Here is a 27,446-nt window from a genome sequence, read left to right on the forward strand (position 1 = left end):
CTGCTGTCTATGGAAGCTTGCTGTGCGCAAATTGCTGTATTTTGTATAAGTGGCTACACTTCAAAAATACTTCATTGGCTGTAAAACACTTTGGGATATCCTGAAGTCATGAAATGTGCTGTATAAATACAAATTCTTTATTTTTTCCCCCTTACAATAGAAGGAGTGTCATTGACAAAGCAACTGAAGGTGGTTGGGTCTGGCCAATGCAGTGAAGGCAGCTGGGGTAAGGGGACATGGGGCAGTTACTGTTAAAATAGTGTTTAATGCGGTAAGAAAATAATTTGCACTTATAAATAATACCTTTAACACAACAAAATGTTCCATAGGAGTTTTATAAAATAAAATTTAACACTGAGCCACATAGGATGTTAGGATAGGTGACCAAAAGCTTGGTCCAGGAGGTAGGTTTTAAGGAGTGTCTTAAAGAAAAAGAAAGCAAAGTAGAGGGGTTTAGGGAGGGAATTCCAGAGCTTCGGGTCAAGGCAGCCGAATGCATGGCTGTCAAGAAGATAAAATAATTCTCATAACGTTATTGGAATTTATTGTAAAATAGAGTAATAGTGGGATGTGTGTATGTGTCTGAGAGAGAGATTTAATTGAATTAGAGGCAGCTAGTCTGGTTGCTTTGATCTAAGGAGAGGTTAGGTTTGAAATGTTAATTAGATAAATATGGGGAAGTTTAGAAACATAGGTGTCAAGGGAACATTTGCATTTTGAAATAAACCAGGCTAGATTGTTTCCAAAGGAGGGGTGAAATGTGTCACCTAGCTAGGTGAAGTTTAGAACCGGCCTGTTTATTTTTCCCAAAGATTATTGGCAAAACTTAGAGCTAGGAGAAGTTTTAATTATCAGGGAGATAAAGTCCAAAGACATAGTGAAACAATGGGCATTTGCATTCAAAGAGGAAGAAATGTATAAAGAAGGAGCAGGGGCTGTGTGTAGGGGAAAGCATTTTTAAAGATCTTACAACTGTGTGAAGAAGCCTTCAGCATCTATGCCTCAAGCTGCTGTCTTCAAAGGATTGAAGTGAAGAAAACTCGCTTGGAAAGCCAATTGTTCAGGGTATCATGTTTCTTTGCCTGGGTCTTTTAAAATCCATGCGTCTTACTGTTGCCTTAACGAAAGCGCAACTGGGAGTTAAATTGATTAGGGGATTTAAAAGTTATCATAGTAGTAATTTGTAGATCTATATATGCATTTAAGGTAATTTCTTCTATTAATATATGTTTAATCTAGTTTGTAAAAGCCTATAAGACTTGGTGGTCTTATTACCACTGAATTCAGGGCACACATCTCAAAATTTATACAAATTGCAAAACAAGTTGTGGCAGTTGTTTCAAGTTTCCCTTTGGGATTTGAACAATTCAGATTTACCATCAGCTGCGCCATAACAATTGCCACCAATGGAGGAGTGTTTCAAATCAGGGATGCATAAGAGGCCCGAATTAGAGGAGTGCAGAGATCTTGGAGGGTCATAGGGCTGGAAGAGTGTGTCAGGGTGGGAAGGTGCCGGTGAGATGATAGTGATATCTGAAAACAAGGATGAGAACTTTTTTTAAAAAAAAAAGTAGCTCTATGGTTGGGACTCGTGATGCATCTCACTTCTGCTTTTCTTTGACAAAGCTTTGATTGCTGTCCAACCCCTTCTAATTAATTGCAATTTCCCCATATGCAAATACATCAACCTATCCCCCATACTCATCAATATTGTGATATGCACCTCATATGCATAAATAACCACTGCATGCGAACAGAATGCTGCCATTACATTCAAGCATGGGGTGCACAACACCGTGCAGTGTTGTTACCCCCCCCCACCAGATCTACATGCAGGTGTCAAAACCATAGAAACGTTATGGCGCAGAAAGAGGCCATTCAGGCCATCATGTCTGCACTGGCAAAGGTAACAGGCAGGAGCTGGAACAACATCCAATTCCATTCCAAGTGAGGTACTAGACAGCCAGCATCAACAGACTACGTCATTGAGATATGGGGGTGCCAAGAATTCCAACCAATTTTGCCTCCATCGAGAAGTGTCTGACCTTTGTTAAGTGTCACCTCCCCATCACTGTGGGAATGACTAGGAGTGCAGAATCTGCACACCACCACACTTCTAGACCAACTCCCACTTGTACTGGATATATAAAATGTGACCAGGAAGACAAATTGTGGATTGGACTGTGCTGCACCCCCGGTTGAATAGCCTGCCACCAACTTTTCTCCGATCCATGCATTGCAGATCACTGACAGCAAAGAGCCACAAACCCCTGCTGTGGGATAATGGTGTCTAACCAAAACTATCGACAATTTTCAGGACATGAGATGCATACAGGAAACTGTATGTCGGTTACCATCCCTCCCAGTCTCATGCAGGATGCAGTTTATCCCCTTTGTTCAATTGCCTCCTCCTCTGAACATATGGAGCAAAACCCTTCAATTGCTTGGCGAATCATTATGCACAAGTGTAGAACATTATTTCCTCTAATTTGTATTTGCCTTGTGCAACCTATTTCTTGCACTGCTTGGTGCCTTTAAGATTGCTACAGATAGCTTACCTTAAAGGGAATGATGCTTGTGCATGATGTGTCCCAAATTACTGTAGCGGGTTAGAGGGACCATTTGTCTAGACTCAGCCTGTGGGCTAATTGACTGTGGGAGGCATTGCCATAGCCCAGTCAGAGAACTCTTTTGCAGACCTTGTAATGTTACAAGTAATGTTAAGTTACTCTGGTTGAGTTATCTGTAAACCAGAGCCAATTGTGGCCCATTCAACCACTGCCCTGGCTAAATCAGTCTCTTTAACGTAAGGAATTATTTTCACCAAGTCCCGTTCACCCATCACTGCCCTATGCTCTCTAACCTACTTTGGTTCCCAGACCAGCAGCGCCTCCATTTTAAAATTCTCACCCTGGTGTTCAAATCCCTCCACGGCCTTGCTCTGCTCCACCAGATTTCCTCCAGCCCAACAACCCTCCGAGATCTCTGCGCTCTTCCAAGTCTGGCCTCTTGCTCATCCCCGATTTTAATTGCTTCACCCCTTGGTGGCCGTGCCTTCAGGTCCTGTGCCAAAGCCCTAAGCTCTGAAATGTCCTCCCTAACACCTCTCTGTGCTTTAAGCTACAACTTAAAACCTATTTCTTCAATTAAGCTTTTGGCCATAGAATCACAGAATTCTTACAGTGCAGAATCTGTCCTGATATCTCCTCATGCGCCTTGGTGTAAAATTTTGTCTGATTTACACTCCTGAAAAGTACCCTGGGACGAATTACTATGTTAAAGGCACAGTAGTTTTTTGCTGAAATGAACTTGGGGCTTGACTGCCTTCACAGCTTAGCCATGCTCCAAGCCTCAAGGTACATTCGCCAGATAGATATTTGGACAACACTTTTCGGGGGGGGGGGGGGGGTGTGAGGAAAAGAAAAACGGGGAAACTAGACAATTGAAAATACAAATGCAAGAAAAGCAAGAGAATGAAGTTTAACATTTCAGGGAAACAAAAAAAAAAAGTTTATTCAAAAAAGGTTTTATTCAAAAAAAGCACAAAAAGGGTAGCAAAATGATTTATAATTTGACTTTTCTACAATGGACAATGTTTTTTTTTTCCTGTGTTTTCCTTTAAATCCAAAAAAATATAAATTCATTACAACAGGTGAAAGCAGCAGAGAAGTACATATAAATGTTACTGACTTCACAGCATGGGGAAACATAGCTACATACAGAATTTGGGGTGGGAGAAAGAGGGAAATATCTTTTTCCGGAGAGCGAATTCTAAACTACGTGCATTTCCCACCACCTCCCTCCCCGCCCAGTTTAAACATGTAAAAACTATACAAAACCCTTTTCTTAAAAAAAAAACACATTAGCACACTTCCTATCCGAGCTGTACACAATATTACAAAATGACTGGAGCCAAACTTGGGCCTTTTTTTTTTGCATCATTTAAAGACATACCCTGTACAGAGAGAACAGCTCGCCACCAGATAACTAAAACCCTTCCAATTTCACCACTGGCCTGCCTGTCAAAAGAAGCAATAATAAACCATAGGCTATTTTCTGAAAGCTTTAAGCGAAATGCTTCCTGGTGTACGACCTGGGGGATGCCCTTTGAACTTGAGACAGCTAAGTAGAAGTGATCCAGGAAGGAATAAAAAAAAATTGAAGTTTATGTACAGTTTGCTAAGATATGAGATCCAGATAGACACATCGTACATATATAAATCTTGGGGGATTTAAAAAAAAAAGCGGGAGAACACATCAGTATTTTTCTTTCTCCCAGATCTCTGAATAACTATATATATTTTAAAAGACACAGGCAACCAATTATTGCATTTAAAAAAAAACTTCAGTTTTCATGTGGCTGACAAATAAAACCAGGGTGATTATGCTGTCTGTATTGAAGATGTTCGAAATATCTGGCTGGCTGAATAAAATGAGAGTGGCTGTTTGCGACTGAGAAGAGGAATATAATGCACACCCCCAACCTTGCCCAGACTCTCTGATATTTGGATAGAATTTCTGATCATTGAAGAAAGAAAAAAACCCACATAAATATAAAAATTAGGCCCCAGCTCATTCCTGGACCCAACTCAGATGTTTCCGACATGCTGAGTTCTACTGCAGGAGTTTAATTTGACAAAAAGGTAAAAATTATTTTGCTAGGTTTTGTCCGGTAACAGGTATTTGCTTTCAGAACAGATGGGTCATATTTTCACAGGGAACAATCATGGATACTTTTGTCTTTTCAAATTCACATAAATATATGTATTTTAAAAATGCTGTTTTGATCAGAAGTCAAATGTAGCTTATGAATAAATTGCAAGATGCCCAGGATTTTGGTACAGAGTAACAAAATGGTTTGTGAAGTTTTCATATTCTGATCACTTAAAACTAAAAATTACACCTGGTTCAAATCATCAATATTGTTCTTCCAATATTTGGATCCATATAACACCAGGGTACAGTACTGGTGAGTACAGGTTTGTCACTGTATAACACCAGGGTACAGTACTGGTGAGTACGGGTCTGTCACTGTATAACACCAGGGTACAGTACTGGGGCTTACTGGTCACTGTAACACTGAGGCACAGTTCTGGCTCATCAATGGAGGTGGCAACACTCCGAGGGGATGAATAGAGATCCTCACACAAATGTACTAGCACATTAATGGAGAACACATTTTGGTATATGATGGTACCAAAATGTCAAAAAAAATCCTTGGGGAAACAGTGCAAGACATCGATCAGGAAAGAATCTGTGCACCTAATACTTAAGTAAATGATTTGCGACAAAGAAACGATAGTCAGTGCTCCACCCTCAGCAGGTAGTTTGGAGCAGGAAGTGCTCCACCCTCAGCAGGTAATTTGGAGCAGGAAGTGCGAGCAAGGTCCAGCACATTTAGCTGCTGAAAGTTGAAGAAAACTAGCTTAAAAAAACAGCCCCTGCAAAATTACTCCCAATGCTTTGCTGACATGTCTTCAGACATCTGCTGCCACCAGTGGTTGTTTTCACGTGAGTCTAGATGACGATTGTTGCTCAGCTACTCTATCAAGGCATCACAGTAGAGTCCAAAGTAATCCCTACCTGACCCAGCACACAGCTCTCCAGGAGTCATTGCTGGGCGGTGATCACCAAGGCCAGCTGAAGATCTCCAGAGGCACTGTGACCAATAGTTCCACAATCTCTCCCACTCATTACTGGCCAGTAAATTTCACTCGCCTCAGCGGAGGATGAGCCGTTGAACACATGACCTATTGTCTTCTTGCCTGACTCAGTGCTGCACAGGCTGTGCAATTAGTCATCCATCTATCCACTCTGGGAACTTTCCTATTACCTCACCCAACTTTGAGCATGCAACACATTAAGACTAGAGACGTTGCTAAAATAAGGATGTAATCATGGGGCTGTGCACTCAGGCCACACCCCTATCTGACAAAAAGGGTTGGACACCAATCACAGCTGGAAACACCCAAACAGCCATGCAAAAAATGCTACAGTGACTCAGCCACACACCACTTTAGTTGTCTGTACAGATCCAGTTCCAATCCACTTTATTTTGTTGTCGCATGGCTGCAGGGCTGAAAAGCAGTGAAGTTGTTTCTCTCCATTTGGGCACTTTCCCACTCGACTCTCAATCTCCCTTTCACATCACAATCCAGTTAGTGCTGGGGATGGGGGAAGGGCAGAAACTTAATATCCTGAACAAGGGTTGTTCAAGGGCTGAGAACAGCATCAAGGAAGGCTCTAGCCACATACACACACATGTGCTATGCTTTTCTGTTGCACTTTGGGATGGTGAAATTGTTCTATTCAGAGTTAGAACTTGTTACCTCCTCTCATGCAGACTGCGCACTCACTCCACAGACACGCACAGGCAGACAAGTGAAGAAACATTCTGTGAAAAATCAGATTTTCTACCATTCTTACTGCATTTGGGCAAAGCTTTAAGGGATACATTTCTAGTTCCCAATTAATTACATTCACGACTTTATGCAGACCAGTACAACCCAGCATCTGATCACACAGGTTAACCAGGTATTTCTCATCCCGCCCACTCAATATACAGCTGCCTCAGACACTCTTAAAACTAAAGAGATTAGAAACTTGCATTCAAAAGCTGTTTTGCTTCCTCTCATCCCCCACCACTACAAAACCTTCAATTCCTGCCATGAAAACACAGAGCAGAATTCACTGCATTTCTAGTCAGGTTGAAGACCCTCCTCCCTGCCCCAGCCTAATATAAAACCTGAATTCATTCTAAAATATGGACAACCGTTCCTGACCAGCAGCAGACACTGCAGTTTTCTTTTGTGCAGACCTGTGACAAAATGGCACATGTTCGTGTACACAAAGCCTCTTGTTGTGGCAGTGTCAAACCGTAACACTATATAAATCACAAATCCCTCTAATAGGTATCATAATGGAATAGTACACACATGTACACATGGAAATGCTCCAGGTGAAGATGAGGTTTGTACAGAAAACGTTTTCAGTTCAGGATTCAAGGGTATAAAATTACACCCAATTAAGTATATGTGGAGGTTTTGGAGTGGGGGAGTAAAAGGAGAGAGCGAGAGACACGGAACAGAGAGAAGACGACACAGTTCCTTCGGGAAGGAAAAAAGTTAGTAGCCTTCAATTAAGTCCACTGGAAGATAGTTACTCGTAGTTCCAAACGATGATAACACTGGGTGTGCACTCTGATCTCACGGTTTTCAGGTTTGAGTTAGAGACAGTCGTGTGATATGCAGAAAGAAATGATCGCTGCTTCAAAATTGGCTGCTGGAGGAGGGAGGAGAAAAAAAACTAGAGGGGAAAGGTTTAAAAAAAAGAGTTCCTACTCGGATGAGAAATATCAGTAAAAGTTGTTTTGGCGAGTTGGATCATTTGGCAGGTGAATGCGCTCCAATACAACAGGGTGCCTTTCCTTCAAATAATACCATTAGTTCACTGCAGGTACTTTCAAATGAGATTCTTGTCCTTTTAAATGAACAGTAATAAAAGTAAGGACTTTGTTCTTCTGAAGCAAAATCCTGCTGATGCGTGGTGTGCCGATATACCAAGGTAGATTCTGCATCTAGTTGAGTTCTTAGTTATTTAAAATAAAAAGGCGAAAGTTCACAATGCATGTGGGATTTAGGACCCATCTCCCTTAGGCTTCTTGTTCGCACTTATTAGCTTGCTGTTTCCAATGAGAGAGAGAAAGAGAGAGAGAGATTACAAAAGGAACATTACATTTGAGCCCCCTTATAAAAGGTAGCAAACAAGTTACTCAAGAGTCAGGCTAAACCCCTCGTAAGGCAGGTCGGAATGAAGATCCTTTGGTCCATTTGAAAACTTTCCAGAACAACAACCCAACAAACCTTTTCATGGCGTCAGTTCACCATCTTGTGGATCAGTATAAATATTCTGGTTTCTGCAATTCTTGCTCGTAACCTGTTTGCTAGATGGATTTGAAGTAGGTCTGAGCTGCCAAGCTATACAGGTCATAAGTGCCCCTGTTCTGGGCCATGTTAACTGATCCCAGGCTTGACAGCAGTAAAGGCATTACAACTCAACATGGGAGGAAAAGAGGCAAAATGAATTCACCCGCCATTTCCCGGTCCTGGTGTGGCAATGCAGGGACCTCTTCATGATAGAATCAGGCTTGGCTGGGATTTTCTCCACAGCTAACTAGCCTGTTGATACCCAACGTCAAGAATCAGACACGAAAAACAATTAAGGTGACAGAATGAAGTCAGCTTTTATTCTTGCAAGAGGGCAAGTGGGTGATGTAAGAGGCTTACATGTCATCCTTGGGTGCAATGGATTCTGGATCTGGATTGATTCTGGATCAGTACTGTATTGCATTGGTCTTCTTATGTAAAGAAAGATGTAAATGCTTTAGAAGCAGTTCCGAGAAGGTTTACTAGACTAATACCAGGAATGGGCAGGTTGGCCTCTGAGGAAAGGCTGGACAGGTTAAGCTTGTATCTACTGGAATTTAGAGTAAGAGGTGTCTTAATTGAAACCTTCAAGATCCTGAGGGGTTCTGACAGTAGAGGAAGTTTCCTCTTGTGGGAGAATCTAGAACTAGAGGCCATTGTTTAAAAAAATGGGGTCACTCATTTAAGATAGAGATGAGGGGGAAGTTTTTCTCTGAGGGTTGAGTGTCTTTGGAACTCAGTTCCTCAAAAGGAAGCAGAGTCTTTGAATATTTTAAAGGCAGATCTAGATAGATTCTTGATCAACAAGGGGGGTGAAAGGTTATCGGGAGTAGGCAGGAATGTGGGGTTGAGGTTACATTCAGATCAGCCATGATCTTATTTAATGGCAGAGTAGGCTTGAGGGGCCAGGTGGCCAACTCTTGCTCCTAATTTGTATGCATGTTCGTATTTGATTCTAGCCTAGAACAGGGGTAGGATGTTCAGTCTATTGAGCCCCTTTGTTAGCCAGGGCAGGTACAGCACAGGGCTAGACACAGAGTAAAGCTCCCTCTACACTGTCTCAATTTGCATTAGTCCCACCCTCAGAACAGTGTTCCTTACTACACCATGTATTTTCTTGAAGTCCATTGCTTTCAAATTATCTCCCAACACCTCAATGTGACTGATTCAATGGCCTGTTGGGGCAACATGTTCCCAGCTGTGTGAGGAGCCATGAAATGAGCCTTAATTCAATTCTTAATAGCAGTTCCCACAACACAAAATACTTACTCATCATGGGATGCAACAGAACGCTTGGTTGCAGGCCTTGCCCCATCTTTGCTGGCATCTAGAAAAAAATAGAAACTTGTCAGAACCAACTTTTTCCAATACCCATTTCCCCCAAGCCAACTTTAGGTGCCAGCCATGGCTCAGTGGGTAGCACTGTCATCTTAGTCAGAAGGTTGCGGATTGAAATCACACGCCAGAGATTTAAGGACATAATCCAGGCTGACACTCAATGCTACACTGAAGGAATGCTACATTGTCGGAGGTGCTGTCTCTTGGATAAGATGTTAAACCAAGGTCTTGCCTGTCCTCTTGGGTGGATGCAAAAGATCCCACTACACTTTTCTGAAGAAGAGCAGAGGAGTTCTCCCCAGTGTCCTGGACAATATTTATCCCTCGATTACCATCAGTAAGACAGATTACCTTGTTATTTTCTCATTGCTGCGTGAGAATAGACGGTCACGTTTCCTATGTTACAACAATACTACTTACTGTAAAGCTCTTTCGGATCTTCTGAGGTTGTGAAAGATGCTATCTAAATGCAATTCTGTCTTTTATCGGCCAGCTCAGAGACCTAAGTGAATCAGATGTCTCCTTTGGTGTGAAACCAGGTGATAGATTTATCAACTCAGCCAATGGGAAACAGTGGATCAGACATTCCCCATTCATTCAAATTGCAGGAAATCCTAAAACCAGCTGGCAGCCTGTAAATAAAACCTTCCTCTTGATCCTCTTCCTCCTGAAGGACTGTCATAGGGTGAATAACTTCGAACAAGCACAGAATATTTGACATCGGACAAAAATGAGACAGTAAAATCCTTCAAAAACTCGACAACCTGATACAGAGTGAGACAGAGAATTAGAGCCCTCAAAATAAGCTTTTTACGTTTAAAGTAGGACAATTAAAGTTTATAGACTATCTGATGTAAATTCAAACATGAACGAGACAGATAGAGCGCACTTCTCTTCAAAAAACCAGAGATTCACAATGGTATCTCAGCCATCAGAAAATCTCATGAAAATTCAGATTGTGTTATAGAGAAAAGAAACTAAAAAGCAAAGTGCACAGAAGTGAGACAGAATAATATTAGGTGTGGACACTTGCTCAGTTCTAACGAAGGTTCATACCAAACACAACTTGTATTTCTATAGCGCCTTTAATATAATCAAACTGCCCGAGGTGTTTGCTTCCTAAAGACATTATAAAATAAAATTTGACAAGCTATGTAAGGAGAAGCCCAAAAGCTTGGTCAAAGAGGTAGGTTTTAAGGAGTGCCTTAAAATGGAGAAAGCAGTAGAGAGGCAGAGGGGTTTAGGGAGGGAATTCCAGAACTTAGGGCCCAGACAGTTGACGACATGGCCAACTGTGGAGTGATTAAAAACAGGGTGCTCAAGAGACCAGAATTAGAGAAGTGCAGATGTCTTGGAGGGTTGTAGGGCTGGTGAAAATTATAGAGATAGGAGTAAGGCCACAAAGGGATCTGTAAACAAGGGTGAGCATTTTCAAAAACCCAAGGCTACTGTCAGTCAGTGAGCACGGGCTGTAGGGTGAATATGATTTTGTACAAATTAGGACACAGGCAGCAGAGTTTTGGATGAGTTCAAGTTTACAGAGGGTGGCCAGGAGCGAATTAGAATAGTCAAGTCTGGAGGTAACAAAGGCATGGATGAGGGTTTCAGCAGAAGAACTCAGGTGGGGCGGCATCAGGTGATGTTACAGAGGTGGAAATAGGGGGTCTTAATGAGGGCATGGGTGAGCAGCTAAATGTTCATCCTGGAGTAAAATATGACAGAGTCTCATTCAGTCTCAGACAATTAACAGGAAGAGGGATGGAGTCGGTGGCTAAGGAGCAGAGTTTGTGTCAGGGAGCAAAGACAATGGCTTCAGTCTTCTCAATACCCAATTTGATGACATTTTTGCTGATCCAGTACTGGATGTCTGACAAACAGTGGGACAATTTAGAGGCAAAGGGAGAGATGGTGGTGAGGTAAATCTGTCAGCATACATATGGAAACTGCTACTATTCTTTTGGATTATGTCACTGAAGAGCAGCAGGTAGATGGGAAATAGGAAGGGTGCAACGACAGATCCTTGGGGGGGCGGGGGCAGAGGAATTAACGATGCGGGAGCGGAAAGAGGAGCCTTTGCAGTTGCAGGTGATTCTCTGACTATGATTAGATAAATAAGGATGGAACCAGGTGAATGCAGTCCCACTCAGGCAGTGGAGAGGCAATGGTGTGCTCAACTGTGTCAAACACCGCAGACACGTAAAGGAGGGTAGTTTGCCTTTGCCACGGTCATGTAGGATGTCATTTGTGACTTTGATAAGAGCTGCTTTGGTACTGTGGAGGGGGGGAAATTTGATTGGAGGGATTCAAACATGGAGTTCTAGGAAAAATGGGAACAGATTTGAAAGGCAACAACACATTCAAGGACGTTGGAGAAGAAAGTGAGGTTGGAGATGCAGCATAGCTTGAAAGGACAAAGGGACCAAGGCTTGGTTTTTGAGAAGAGGGGTGATGGCTGTAGATTTGAAGAGAGGGACAGAACCTGAGGAGAGAACACTGTTAATGTCAGCTAACATGAGAGCCAGGAAGGGAAGTTAGGTGGTCACTGGTTTAGTGGGAATGGGGTCGAGAGAGGAGATGGGTCACATGGATAAGATGAGCTCAAGAGAGGGCAGTAAGGGAGATAGGAGAGAAAACTGAAACAGTCACCTGCCTTCTCCATGGATGTAGACTGATAGACCTGTTGTACTGCTTCAGCATTCTGCATGAGTAGCTGGAATCATCAATGTATGTTTCCCATTTAACTTGAAATAAGTTACTCAGCCTGATAACATGAATGGAGCTTCAACTAAACACAGAACTGACTAACAATCAGCAGCTATTGTTTTCAGCTCCCTCAGAGTCTTGGCTTCACTGAGGTGAGGTAGTGAAGGGCGAAGATTGCCAATGGAACTGTACCCTAATACAAGTCAACATTTTTAAGAGGGGAGGAGAGGAAAATAAAACAGCTTAGGCCATTCTGCCCCTTGAACTGGTTCCACTATTCCATTAATCATTGATGATCTATACCTTAATTCCACTTACTTTTCTCCATATCTCTGGATTCCCTTATCCAGAAAAACTCCATCCACTTTGAACTTGAGCGAGAACATCTAACATATTCTGGTGCTATTCTGCCTGGGCCCTAAGCTCTGCAATTCCTTTCCTAAACCTCTTTGCCTCTCTCTTCTCTTAAGATGTATGTTAAAGCCCAACACTTTTGACCAAACTTTTGGTCACCTGTCCTATTATCATGTGTATCCTGGTATCCAATTCTGCTCAAGGATGCACCGGTGAAGTGCTTTGCAACGTTTTACTACGTTTAAAGCCAAATGCAAGATGTTGCTATAGTTTCTGGGTCATTCATGCTTATACAGATCCTTCCTCACTCCAGGTACAAGAATACGAATCATCCCAGCTCACCTTGTAGCCACCTGACCTGGGTGGCTGGCCCGTAGCCCTTCTCATTCTTGGCTGCTATCCTAAAGATTATAGCAGGCTTTGTGGTTGTATCGATGTGTGCATTTGCTAGGTTGGATGAAGATACTAGACAGCTGGGAACTGGCCCACAGTAAACACGGACAAACAGCAGATGGGAAGTCCCTGCGGGTTTTGGATCTGTTGCCTGTGACCCTGGAAGTGCCAGATATACGGAGTATTCGATGATGTTCCCGGAAGTGACAGCAGGAGGCTCCCAGGACAGTTGTGCACCTTCAGCAACCTACAAAATAAAACGCAACTGAATTTATCAATCCCGTTCAGTTAAATTCTGAAACATTTACTAAACCCTCCAATACAACTCAAAACACTACAGTATAATCTGGTCACAGAGATCAATTTGGCTCAAAGTCCAAATTACCCTTTTATCAACTGATCAGTAACTGATCTGTACACATGATCTGCCATATCTACTATACTGCTAACCAATGCTTTAAACAGTAATTAATAAGATGCTCAATCTCTTATTGCTAATACCCTGCTCAGAATGCTAGTTCTCTTTAACACTCATGGAGCAAGCCGCGATCAAATGAAGCCAGTGGTGGCACCTCATCTCCGAGTCAGATCTTTTAAATTTATTCATTCATGGTTTATGAGCGCCCCAGACTAGGCCAGCATTTACTGCCCATCCCAAATTGCCCTTGTGGTGTTGACAAGCTGTCTTGACAACAAAGGAGTTTAAATGGTCTCTAAAATGACCGAGTAATGGACACCACGTTGCTGTGGGGACCTGGAGTCACATACAGGGTAGACTGGATGAGTATGGCAAATTTCCTTCCTCACACAAGAACCAAATACCCTTGGATTCATGGATTTAAGCTCCAATTCAGGAACTTGAGCACATAATCCCAGTGCAGTATTGAGGGAGTGCACTGTCAAAGGTGCTATCTTTCAGATGGGTCATTAGGTCTAGGCCTGATCTGCCGTTCAGGTGGATGTAGGGATTTCATGAACTACTCAAGATTAGAGGGCTTCTTTTACCACTGCACCCATCCATGCCCCCCAAAACAATTTAATTGGTTATCTCGTTCCCTGCTGCTAGTAGAACCTTATTCTGTATAAATTGGCTGCTGCATTCGTGGTGTAGTCATTGTTTTGCAGGCAAAGTAATTAATTGGTTGCAAAGCCCTAAGGTTGTGAAGGATGATATATAAAATGCAAGTTCCTTATTTTTTTTTTAAAGAGGATTAAATGTTTAAAGTATCAGTTTCTTCTGGTTTCAAACTTTTCACTATCACATAACCTTAAAAAATTGAATAGATGACAGAGGGCCTGAAAATGATAACACTTCTTTTGTAAAGCAGGAAGTACAGCTTGCAAACCGTTTATTGACTGTTCTTGATCAAATCACTCCTGCTTTAGTAAATGCTCAGCAACAACAGGAGCACAGGCTTGGTTGAGTAGACAAGTAACAAGAAACAAACAGTGTTAACAGATCTCAGTCAGATAGTAGCCACAACATGACTCAATGCCTCCAGGTGTGTTGGGGAGAGGGGAAGCAGTAGAGGGAGAAAGCAGTGAGGGCTCCCATTTCTGACCCAGCATCCTTTGCTAAAAATGCATAAATCAACATCATACATGGAGAAGATAAGACTCTGTTGCGATATCTCTTGCAGTCAAATAAACCACTGGCTAAGTTGACATGAAAAATTCAGTTGCAGGAGGAGGATGATATGTACCAATGGACCTGTATCACAGGAACAGGAGGAGGCTATTAAGCTCTTCAAACCTGATTTGCCATTCAATTAGGTCAAGACTGATATGTATCTCAACTCCATCTACTTCCCTAGATTCCATAATCTTACCTAACAAGGTAACAAGTGCCTAAAGTTAAGGTGGCAGCATTTTGGGGAAAATAGGAGAGAATACAGATGACGAAAGGGTAAAAGGCCAGCTCAGGTTTAGCAGCAGTAGTGTTTGCCAACAGCAACAGAAATAGGATGACAGTAAGTCAACAAACAGGAAAAAGTAATGAGATATAGAATCAGACAACTCTGCTCACGATAAACCCAGCTACAGATGTACATCGGGAAATCTCAGGAATCTGAAAAACCCAGGTCTGAAGGCCCCTGTGCCCTACAGTGAAGTTTCTCCTCTGGAAAGACTTTTAGCGTTGCTGATAAACCAAAGAAAAAACTGGAGCAGCACCAGGGAGAAACCAAGCGTAAGGCCACTGAAACAGGAAAACACTGAATTATTCAAAGGCCATTCCAGTTAGAAATCAAGATTCAGATATACAAGTTGGTTTAAAATGATCATCATTCACCTTGCTGATCTTGATGGCAGACGGTGCACCTGGGAATCCTGGCATGCAGGTCTTGAAGGCTGATATTTCGCTGAAGGGACCCCGCCCACAAGCATTTATGCCGGCCACTCGGAATTTATAGGCAGTGCCTGACTGCAGTTTCACAGTCTTCAGGTTGCTGTGGTCCGGTATGTTATCGCCACTTCCATCCTGTGGAAAAATATCACATTGATTGAATCTAAATTGATTTCAGCTTCCCTTACAATCAAAGGTTCATCACCCACAAATCGCACTACTCAAAATTTCCCAGGCTGCATTGCCTGCACAGCACAAAACAGGCCATTCAGCTCAAATGCTCTCTGCTAGCATTTAAGCTCCAAGTGAGCCTCCTCCTACTATCAGGATATCCTTCCGTTCCTTTCTCTCTCATGTAGTTTCCCCTTAAAAGTTTCTATGCGATTTGCCTCAACTATCTCTTGTGGTGTCATGTTTCACAACCTAACCACTAGGGGTAAAAGAGTTTTGACTGAATTTCTTATTGAATTTATTAGTGAGAATGAGCTCTATTTTTGGATCTCTAGGTGTGATCACTGATCTGTGCTAAGGGCAGAATGCTGGCCAGGATAATCAGAGAATGCCCTGATTTTCTTCAGTAAGTGTCGTACGATTATTACTGAGAAAGATTTTTTTTGTCAAAGCTTTTCATCTCGCACTCATCAGTGCAATTTGCAAGAATACCAAATGTAAAGGGAACAACAATTTATACTGTATGAGAGGAGAGTGTTGATTGTTTGGTAAGTGGACTCTGGTAGAGGCCTTGCCATGGAGGAGGCATCGGTTGATGGTGACTGACACTTAACTGCCAAGCATTGTTAGAAATTTAAACCAGGCAGGTTGACTCTGATTGGTCAAGGCATTGCACAGAGGGATGAACCACTGAATAGCTGTCACTTATTTTGTTTAGCTGAAATAGACGTAATGTGCATGTTCTTTCTGTCTGCAAAGAACAGGGCCCTGTGTATTAATATATGTAGCTTCCAGTACATGCAAATGTGCCACACTGTGAGCCCAGCTGACAATCTTAAATTTGCTGTCAGTGTAATTCTTAGCACACTGAGGATTATTTAGCAAATGCTGTCCAATCACAGAATCGCATCTAATATTGGGTACTGTGTTTTAAGCACGGGCTGGTTGGTACATCCCTACCTTGCCTGTTGTGAACAGTGGAAGGGACATGCTGTTTGATATAACGTCAGTCTTTGGGATGTACAGCCTACATACCAAGCATCACCCTGGCACTGAAATTCATATACCACATTACTTATTTGGGTGATAGGCAGAACGTCTTTTTGGCTTGATGGCAGCTTTGTTAGTGGTGAACAACACATGTGTTTCTACTCCATCGTAGCAGTGTCAAACAAATAGCTTCACCTGTTGCTCAGATTTCTGAGATATCTTGCCCTTCCAGGGTAAGCTGAGGTAGCCTGGGCATTTTTCAGGGCTGAAAGTGATGGCCTCAGGCCCGTTCATGAGTTTGCACAATGTACAGTGATCTGATCAGGGTAGTCATTAAACCAGGCAGCTTGACACCCAACTGGTCAAGGCATTACCCTGAGGAATGAACCACCGAATGGTACTTGTTTTGTTTAGCTGAAATAGATGCAATGTGTGTACATCATCTTTCTGTTTGCAAAGAACAGGATCCTGTGTACTAATACATGTAGCTTCCAGTCCACGCAAATGTGCCACACTGCGAGCCCAACTGACAATCTTAAATTGGTTGCCAGTGTAATTCTTAGCTCACTGAGGATTATTTAGCAAATGTTGTTCAATTACTGAATCACATCTTATGTTGGATGGCTTTAATGCACCTTATTTCAGCTTGGGCCCTATTTTTGAGGTTGCTGATAAGGCCAATCTTATAGTGCGTGTAACTGTAATAAATATAAGAACTGTAATTTGAACAACAGGTGAAGCTAGCTATTTCATACTGCTATGCAGTAGCAACACGAGTGGTATTCATCACTAAGAGGATGTTGCCATAAATCCAAAAAGACGTTCTGCCTATCACACAAATGAGTAATGTGGTATATGAATTTCAGTGCCAGGGTGATGCTTAGTATGTAGGCCATACGTCCCAAAGACTGGCAGATTGTATCAAACAGCATGTCCCTTCTGCTGTTTGCAATGGGCAAGGTACAGACCGTACCCAGCCAGCCCGTCCTTGCAAAACTCAAAACAATGCCCAACAATAGATGTGATTCTGTGATTGGACAACATTTGCTAAATGATCATCAGTATGCTAAGAATTATGCTGACAACCAATTTAAGATTGTCAGATGGGTTCGCAGTGTGGCACATGTGTGTTTACTGGAAGCTATACTGGCTGGGCCAGCATTTATTGCCCATCCCTAAATGCCCTTGAGAAGGTGGTGGTGAGCTGCCTTCTTAAACCGCTGCAGTCCAAGTGGTGTAGGTACACCCAGTGCTGTTAGGAAGGGAGTTCCAGAATTTTTACCCAGTGACAGTGAAGGAACGGCGATATATTTCCAAGTCAAAATGGTGAGTGACTTGGAGGGGAATTTCCAGGTGGTGGTGTTCCCATCTATCTCAAATAAAAACAGAAAATGCTGGAAAAACTCAGCAGGTCGAGCAGCATCTGTGGAGAGAGAAGCAGAGTTCATGTTTCCAGTCCATGTGACCCTTCTTCAGAGCTGAAGTGGAAATGTGATGAAATTTATACTGTTTAAGGGGGATGGGGCAGGTGGAGCTGGATAGAAGGCCAGCGATAGGTGGGGACAAAGGAGGGATTGACAAAGATGTCATGAACTAATGGACAAAGGGAGCTGAAGGGTCATACAGACTCGAAACGTTAACACTGTTCCTCTCTCCACAGATGCTACCAGACCTGCTGAGTTTTTCTAGCATTTTCTGTTTTTGTTTCAGATTGCTCTTCTCTCCGACAGGATCCCAGTTTGTCTCTTTTGCCCTGTTATGCCACTATCAGCACTTATTAAAAAAAACACTACCACTACCATTAACACTCCCTTTGTCCTTCATTTCATGACATCTTTGTCAATCCCTCCTTTGTCCCCACCTATCGCTGGCCTTCCATCCAACTCCATCTGCCCCACCCCGTTAAGCAGTATAAATTTCATCACATTTCCACTTCTCTTCAGCTCTGAAGGGTCATACAGGCTCAAAACGTTAACTCTTTTTCTCTCTCCACAGATGCTGCTAGATCTGCTGAGTTTTTCCAGATTTCCAGCATTCCTAGTGTTTTGCTTTTCCCATCTATTTGCTGCCCTTATCCTTCTAGGTGGTAGTGGTTGTGGGTTTGGAAGGTGCTGTCAAAGGAGCCTTGGTGAATTCCTGCAGTGCATCTTGTAGATGGTACACACTGCTGCTACTGTGCGTTGGTGGTGGAGGGAGTGAACGTTTGTGGATGTGGTGCCAATCAAGTGGGCTGTTTTGTCCTGGATGGTGTCCAGTTTCTTCAGTGTTGTGGGAGCTGCACTCATCCAGGCAAGTGGGGAATTTTTCATCACACTCCTGACTTGTGCCTTGTAGATGGTGGGCTTTGGGGAATCAGGTGGTGAGTTACCCGTCGCAGGGTTCCTAGCCCCTGACCTGCTCTTGTAGCCACAGTATTTATATGGCTAATCCAGTTCAGTTTCTGGTCAATGGCAACCGTAGGATGTTGATAGTGGGGGATTCAGTGATGGTAATGCCACTGAATGTCAAGGGGCAATGGTTAGGTTCTCTCTCATTGGCACTGACTGGCACTTGTGTGGCGCGAATGTTACGTGCCACTTGTCAGCCGAAACCTGGATATTGTCCAGGTCTTGTTGCATTTGGACATGAACTGCTTCATTATCTGAGTCGTCACAAATGGTGCTGAACATTGTGCAATCATCAGTGAACATCCCCACTTCTGACCTTATGATGGAAGGAAGGTCATTGATGAAGCAGCTGAAGATGGTTGGGCCGAGGACACTACCCCAAAGAACTCCTGCAGTGATGTCCTGGAGCTGAGATGACTGACCTCCAACAAACACAACCATCTTCCTTTGTGCTAGGTATGACTACAACCAGCAGATAGTTTTCCCCGATTCCCAGTGACTCCAGTTTTGCTCGGGCTCCTTGATGCCACACTCAGTCAAATGCAGCCTTGATGACAAGGGCAGTCACTCTCAACTCACCTCAGGAATTCAGCTCTTTTGTCCATGTTTGAACCAAGGCTGTAATGAGGTCAGGAGTTGAGTGGCCCTGGTGGAACCCAAACTGGGTGTCAGTAAGCAGATTATTGCTAAGCAAGTGCCACTTGATAGCACTGTTGATGACCCCTTCCATTATTTTACTGATGATGGACAGTAGACTGATGGGGCGGTAATTGGCCAGGTTGGATTTGTCCTGCATTTTGTGGACAGGACATACCTGGGCAATTTTCCACATAGCCAGATAGATGCCAGCGTTGCAGCTGTACTGGGACAGCTTGGCTAGGGGCGTGGCAAGTTCTGGAGCACAAGTCTTCAGTACTATTGCCGGAATATTGTCAGGGCCCATAGCCTTTGCAGGATCCAGGGCCTTCAGCCGTTTCTTGATATCACGGAGTGAATCTAATTGCACAGGCACCTGTGATGCTGGGGACCTCTGGAGGAGGCCAAGATGGATCATCCACTTGGCACTTCTGGCTGAAGATTGAAACAAATGCTTCAGCTTTACCTTTTGCGCTATGTGCTGGGCTTCCCTATCATTGAGGATGGGGATATTTGTGAAGCCTCCTCTTCCAGTGAGTTGTTTAATTGTCCACCACCATTCACAGCTGGATGCGGCAGGACTGCAGAGCTTAGATCTAGTCCGTTGGTTGCGGGATTGCTTAGCTCTGACGATCACTTGCTGCTAATGCTGTTTGGCATGCTAGTCCTGTGTTACAGCTTCACCAGGTTGACACCTCAATTTTAGGTATGCCTAGTGCTGCTCCTGGCATGCCTTCCTGCACTCTTCATTGAACCAGGGTTGATCCCCTGACTTGATGGTAATGGTAGGGTGGGGGATATTCCGGGCCATGAGGTTACAGATTGTGTTCGAGTACAATTCTGCTGCTGACGGCCCACAGCGCCTCATGGATGCCCAGTCTTAAGTTGCTGGAAATGTTTAGCACGGTGGTAGTGCCACACAAGACAATGGAGGGTATCCTCAGTGTGAAGGCGGGACTTCGTCTCCACTGTGACTGTGCGGTGGTCACTCCTACCGATGCTGTCACGGACAGATGCATCTGTGGCAGGCAGGTTGGTGAGGATGAGGTTAAGTATGTTTTTCCCTCTTGTTGGTTCCCTCACCACCTGCCGCAGACCCAGTCTAGCAGCTATGTTCTTTAGGACTTGGCCAGCTCGGTCAGTAGTGGTGGTAGCAAGCCACTCTTGGTGATATACATTGAAGTCCCCCATCCAAAGTACATTCTATGCCCTTGCCTCCCTCAGTGCTTCCTCCAAGTGGTATTCAACATGGAGGGGCACTGATTCATCAGCTGAGGGAGGGCAGTACGTGGTAATCAGCAGGAGGTTTCCTTGCCCATGTTTGACCTGGTGTCATGAGGCTTCATGGGGTCCGAAGTCGATGCTGAGGATTCCCATGGCAACTCCCTGCCGACTGTATACCATTGTACCCCCACCTCTGCTGGGTCTGTCCTGCCGGTGGGACAGTACATACCCAGGGATGGTGATGGTGGTGGTGGTGCCTGGGACATTATCTGTAAGTTATGATTCCGTGAGGATGACTAAGTCAAGCTGTTGCTTGACTAGTCTGTGAGACAGCTCTCCCAATTTTGGCGCTAGCCCCCAGATGTTAGTAAGGGTCTTTTTTGGTGCCAAGGTGGATGCCGGGTGGTCCGTCCAGTTTCATTCTTTTTTTGTAACTTTGTAATGGTTTGATACAACTGAGTGGCTTGCTAGGCCATTTCAGATGGCATTTAAAATGTCAACCACACTGCTGTGGGTCTGCAGTCACATGTAGGCCAGACCAGGTAACGACAGCAGATTTCCTTCCCTAAAGGACATTAGTGAACCAAATGGGTCTTTACGACAATTGACAATAGTTTCATGATCATCATTAGACTTTTAAGTCCAGATTTTTATTGACTTCAAATTCCACCATCTGCTGTGGTGGGATTCAAACCCGGGTCCCCAGAGCATTACCCTGGGTCTTTGGATTACTGGTCCAACAACAATACCACTATGCCATCGCCTCCCCTTTCATATATTAATGAACAGGGCCCTGTTTTTTGCAGTCAGAAAGAACATGTACACACATTGTATCTGTTTCAACTAAACAAAATAAGTGACACCTTACGGTTCATTCCTCAGTGTAATGCCTTGATCAGAGGCAAGCTGCCTGGTTTAAATTTGAATGAAAGCTTGGCAGTTAACTGTCAGTTAACATCAACCAGTGCATCCGCCATGGCAACACCTCTATCAATCAGAGTCCAATTGCCCACCAATCAGCACTCTTCTCATACAGTATATATTGTTGCTCTCTTCACATTTGGTATTCTTGCAAATTGTCATATGAGTGCAAGACAAAAAGTTTCAACAAAAAAGTCTTTTTTTCAGCGATACTCAGTTCTGTATTACCAAACGGCGATTTGTCATATGATTTTTTTTACTCCAGCCAAGCAGGCGATAGGGAAGTAAATCCATTGTTTATGTTCTACATTCATCCAAAGGATGGCATCTCTGATAAAGCAGCACTCCCTCAGTACGGCACTGAAGTTGTCAGTCTAGATTACGTGCTCAAATTTGCAGTAGAGATCAAACCCATAGCTTTCTGACACAAGAGACAAGAGTGCTTTCAACTGACTTTTGGCTTATAAGTTCTTTAAGTGGCACACCCTAAATAAATAAAAAGCTCTCCTTTAAAATGCCACGATGCAGAAGAATTCACTGCCTGATTAATAATATATGTAAAAGATTGCACTTCTGAACCAGTGCTTCAATACCATTAGGACTGAGAATGAATATACCTTTCCTGTATATCACACCTAATTAGCTGCAAAGAAATACAAGATGCAAAAACAACAACTCTCCTTTCAGATGATACTAGAACTGTCGGTTTATACTCATCAGGAATGGCTGAACACGCTGGGGTTTATTTCTCAAGAAGAGAGAAGACTGAAGGAGTGATCTAATAGAAGTCTTTACAATTCTAAAATGATTTGATATGGCGTAAGTTTTCATTTGTGGGGGAAACCAAAATTAGGGGTCTTAAAATCACAAATAAATCCAACAGGGAATACAAGAGAAACCTCTTTTTATTCAGAGAATGTGAAATTCATTATCATGGGGAGTAGTTAGGGCTAATAGCAGAAATACATTTCAGGGGAAGCTAAATAAAGTACAAAGGAAAAAGGAATAGGGTATGGGTGGAATACGAACATGCGAAATAGGAGCATAAGTAAACCATTTGGCTCCTCGAGCCTGCTCCGCCATTCAATAAGATCATGGTTGATCCGTTTGTTTCGAGTTCCACATTCCCATCTACCCCCAATAACCTTTGATTCCCTCGTCTAACAAGAATCTATCTACCTCTGCCTTAAAAACAGTCAGTGACCCCACTTCCACTGCCTTCTGAGGCGGAGAGTTCCAAAGTCGCACAGCCATCAGAAAAAATTTCTCCTCATCTCTGTCCTATAAGAATGACTCCTAATTTTAAAACAGTGCCCCATAGTTCTGGACTCACCCACAAGAGGAAACATCCTTTCCATATCCACCTTGTCAAGAACTTTCAGGATCCTATATACTTCAATCAAATCACCCCTCACTCTTCTAAACTCCAGTGGAAACAAGCCCAGTCTGTCCACCTATCCTCATAAGACAACCCACTCATTTCAGGTATCAATCTAATAAACCTCCTCTGAACCACCTCCAATGTACTTATATCCTTCCTTAAATAAGGAGGCCAAAACTGCACATGGTATTCGAGATACAGTCTCACCAATGCCCTGCATAACTGAAGCATAACATCCTTACTTTTATGTTCAATTCCTCTCGTAATAAAGGATAGCATTCCATTAGCCGTCTTGATCACATGCTGTACTAGCATACTAACATTTTGTGACTCATACATGAGAACACCCAGATCACTCTGTACCTCGGAATTCTGTAGTTGTTCAAAGTAATGCTTTGCTTTTTTATTCTTCAAGCCAAAATTAATAACTTCACATTTTCCCAGATTATACTCCATCTGCTATATTTTTGCCCACTCACTCATCTATATCCGTCTGCAAACTCCTTATGTCTTCTTCACAACATACTTTCCTACCTATCACTGTGTCATCTGCAAAGTTAGCTATCATGCCTTTGCTGTTCTCATATAAGCTACTGATGTAAATTGTAAAAAGTTGAGGCCCCAGCACAAAGCCCTGCAGGACTCCACTCGTCACACCCTGCCAATCAGATAAAGATCCATTTATGCATACTCTGTTTTCTGCTAGCCAGCCAATCTTCTATTCCAGGTTAAAATGTTACCCTCTATACCATGAGCTTTTATTTTCCCCAATAACCTCTGATGTAGCACCTTATCAAATGCTTTAGGGAAATCCAAGTACAGTATGTCTACAAGCTCCCTCTATCCACCACACGTTATTCCTTCAAAGGACTCCAAAAAATTGGTTAAACATGATTTCCCTTTCATAAAACCATGCCGACTCTTCCCAATTACTTTCAGCTTTTCTAAGTGCTCACTTATAGCCTTATTAATGATCGACTCTGATACCTTCCCCACAGCAGATGTAAAGCTAACTGACCTATAGTTTCCTGTTTACTCCCACCCTCTCTTCTTGAATAGAGGGGTTATATTTGCTACGTTCCAGTGCGATAGAATCTTCCCAGAATCTAGGGAATTTTGGAAAATTGACACCAACACATCTACTACCTTATTAGCCACCTCTTTTGAGACCCTAGGATGAAGTCCATCTGGACTTGGAGAATTGTCAGCCTGCAGCTCCATCAGTTTGCTCAGTATTGCTTCACTGTTGTAATTTCACCAAGTTTCTCCCTCCCTTCCACCGCCCAATTGACAGCTATTACTGGAATGTTTTTTGTATCCTCTAGAGTGAAGGCAGAAGCGAAATATTTGTTCATTTCATCCACCATTTCCTTATTATCTATTAACTCCCCATTCTCACTCTCTAAACGACCAACATGCACTTTACCTACTCTTTTCCTGTTTAAATACCTGTTATCCGTTTTTATATTTTTAGCTAGCTTCCTCTCATACTCTAATTTGTTTCTCCCGATTAACCTCTGTTATTCTCTGCTGTTCTTTATATATTCTGACCAATCATCTGACCTGCCACTTATCTTTGCACAGCTATATGCTTTTACCTTAAGTTTGATGCTTTCCCTAAATTCTTCAGTTAATTACAGATGGTGGGTCCTCCCCTTAAAATATTTCTTTATAGTAGGAATATATTTATTCTGAGTTTTGCAGAAATACCTCCTTAAATGTCTGCCACTGCTTCTCCATTGATCTATCCCCTAGCTTAGTACTCCGGTTCAAGTCAGCTAGCACAGCTTTCATGCCCACATAATTGCCCTTATTTAAGTTTAAAATGCTAGCCTTAGACCCACTCTTCTCCCTTTCAAATTTAATATAAAATTCAATCACATGGGGCGGAATTTTCCGAGCCCGCTGGCGGTGGGGGTGATAGGTGGCATGCGTGGAAAATACACAACGGCAGGTCGTGATCTTCCACTCAGCCCGCCAACGGCGGGCCGTGTTTCCCGCCATCAGTCGGCGGGGAACTAATTGCAATATGTTAGCATCTAATTAAAAGGCCATCCTGCCAGGCTTATAGAACCTCACCATATCGTCCGTCTACGTCGGCAGCCTTCACTTTGGGGGAATTGAGTTGAGGTGAGTGAGCAGCAGCGTTCTCCACAGCTTGCCCATTGTCCACAGGCCTCAGGGGTGCCAAGGCAAACTGATGTCTGGCCCTGCATGTGACTGCTGAGGGGTGGGTGTCTCCGGTGGCGGGGTGGGGGGGGGGGGGGGCAAGTGCTGGCCAGCCTCAGAGGTGACTGCTGAGGGTAGGGGGGAGAGAGACCAAGTGCTGCCCTGGCACTGCATCCTGCACACAGGTGGGGGGGGGCAGGGTAAGCGAGGGAAGTGGCCACGCATTAGAGACACCTGTATAAACTGACCATGCCTCAGCAACTAAGATAGGCGCAGCTACAGTGACATGATTGGGATCAGGCTTCTAGCCTGCCCGCCCATGCAAGCAATGTGGAGGCACCAAAGGGCTACCAAGTGCTCCATCCCTCCCCCCACCCTGCCCCACCCACCCCTGGCACAGACTTCGAGTCCACCACCACTTTATTGGACGGCGGAGCAGTTGGACTGCACGCATTGTACAATCTCCTCGCCCACGCTGGCCAGGTAGCAGTCACTGCTGAAGGCACTCATAGCCCCTTGCAATCTCAGCATCCTACTTTAGACCAGTGTCCCCCATGTCACAAGCTGACAGGGCAGCCATGCAGCGCACGCATCTCTGACCATCTGAGGGGTGACCAGCAATCTCCAGGAGGCATTAAGAGGCGGTCACACAGGGCCAGGAAAGGTGCTAAGAACAACCATGATAACCACGTCTTTCACTCTTACATGCTGCAGGGGGACCAGGTCAGGATCATGGATCCTGGTGACTTAGCTGTCTGCCTGATGGCCTACAGAGACAGTAGAAGACTGAGGACAGGGGTGACTGAGACACCAGGCCACTCAAAGGCAGGAGCAGCGACCTCATGAAGCAGGGGTAGCAGGGGCTCCCACACACGCTGCCCAGGAGCAACGGCGAGCTGTGGCTGGTCAGCACCTAGCGACACCCAGGGTCTGTAGACACCGCCTGAGAACCAGTGTCACTGACGACTGCACATGTCTAGGGATCTGGTGGCTCACATCTGCCACTTACTGAAGGACTTGGTGCCAAGGGCACAAGAACGGCATCCACTGCCAGTGGCTGTGAAAGTGACAGCGGTGCTCAATTTCTATGCCAGTGGCTGCTTTCAGGGCTCCACAGGTGACCTCTGAAATTTCACAATCTGCCACCCACAAATGCATCCATGAAGTCACAGGTGCCATCTTCTCCAATGGCAACAACTTTGTGCATTTCGCCCAGGTCCGGGACAGCCAGGATACAAGGGACATTGGATTCTCTCGGATCTTGGGTTTCCCACAGGTGCTGGGCACTCATGGTGCTCAGGTCTCCACCGCTACACTCAGTGGACTTTATCAACTGCAGGGGCTTCCACTCACTGAACTTGCAGCTGGCAGAAGACCATTAGAAACACATCCTGCAGGTGTGCGCAGAGTTTCCAGGGAGTGTGCATAATGCCTACATCTTGAGTCGCTCGCAGATCCCCGAGGTCTTCCGGGGTCCAGAGGCTGCAGGGTTGGCTCGTTGGGGACAAGAGCTACCCACAGAGGCTGTGGCTGATGACACCCGTGCGGCGGCCTCAGACTGCAGCAGAGCCAAGGTATAATGAGGCTCATGCAGCAGCTCGCAACTTGGTGGAGCATACCATCAGGATGCTGAAGATGTGTTCCGGTGCCTGGACCGGTCTGGTGGAGCCCTGCAATACAGCCGCAGAGGGTGTCACGCAATGTCGTAGTCTGTTACGCCCTTTACAACCTGGCGCTGCAATGGGGAGAGGAGCTGGCTGAGGAGGAGATGGGGGAGCTGCACGTCTCCTCCTATGAGGAGGATGCTGGCAGGGATGAGGGTGAGGGGGCCCTTGATGGTGACGATGACAGGGTTGAGGCTCCCGCATTGGCTAGATGAGACAGGCGCACTCGGGAGGCCCTCATAGCTGCCAGATTTGTGAAGAATGACAACGACATGTGGTGAATGACAACGACATGCAGCGAGGTGTCCCCGGAGATCCTCACATCGCAGTTATGAACACCAATTCCCTCTGTGAGAATGCGCCTGTCATGGGGATGCAGTGGAGGCCCTAATAGTTGCTCATTCGCAGGAAGATGACAACAACATGCAGTGAGGACACTCCATAGTACTTCACACATCCTCTGAGAATGTCTGACTCCTGTCTGGCCGAGGGCAGCTCGCTTGCGCTCCATGATCAGGGCCACCTCAGAGACACAGCCATGAAACTTTAGACGCATCTGGTGCTGCGTCTGCCTTCAGCATCTCAGCCCTTCAGAAGCTGGTGCAGAGCATCACTGGTCACAGAGGCTGGTAATGATGGGGACCAGCCCCATCTTAAAGGTGCTGAGAGCACAGAGAGAATGACGGAACTCTGTGGCCTGCCCACTATATTCTGGCAGCAATGATCAGCACTGCCGAAGTGCAGGCATCGGTAATGTTTCCAGGGAGTGTGAGGCTGGGCCATCACAGTGGTCTGAAGACCACACAGAGCACAGGGAAGAGGCCCTGGACTGAGACACCCACTTTT

At 44.3% G+C, this 27,446-nt stretch overlaps 1 protein-coding gene across 1 annotated transcript in view; it reads right to left on the reverse strand.

Annotated features, from left to right (window-relative positions):
* Positions 1 to 3,510: 3,510 nt before the first annotated feature.
* The window catches only part of LOC144681463 (host cell factor 1-like), a 105,011-nt gene continuing 81,075 nt past the window's right edge, over positions 3,511 to 27,446 (reverse strand). Inside the window, exons 23-26 of the mRNA XM_078543055.1 lie at positions 15,004 to 15,192; positions 12,663 to 12,960; positions 9,195 to 9,252; positions 3,511 to 7,681 (exon numbers count right to left, since the gene is read on the reverse strand). Coding sequence (XP_078399181.1) covers positions 7,636 to 7,681; positions 9,195 to 9,252; positions 12,663 to 12,960; positions 15,004 to 15,192 — 591 coding nt within the window. The 3' untranslated portion in view covers positions 3,511 to 7,635. The remainder of the gene's footprint in view (positions 7,682 to 9,194; positions 9,253 to 12,662; positions 12,961 to 15,003; positions 15,193 to 27,446) is intronic.

Source organism: Cetorhinus maximus, chromosome 6, assembly GCF_964194155.1.
Source record: "Cetorhinus maximus chromosome 6, sCetMax3.hap1.1, whole genome shotgun sequence".
NCBI classification, from domain to species: domain Eukaryota; kingdom Metazoa; phylum Chordata; class Chondrichthyes; order Lamniformes; family Cetorhinidae; genus Cetorhinus; species Cetorhinus maximus.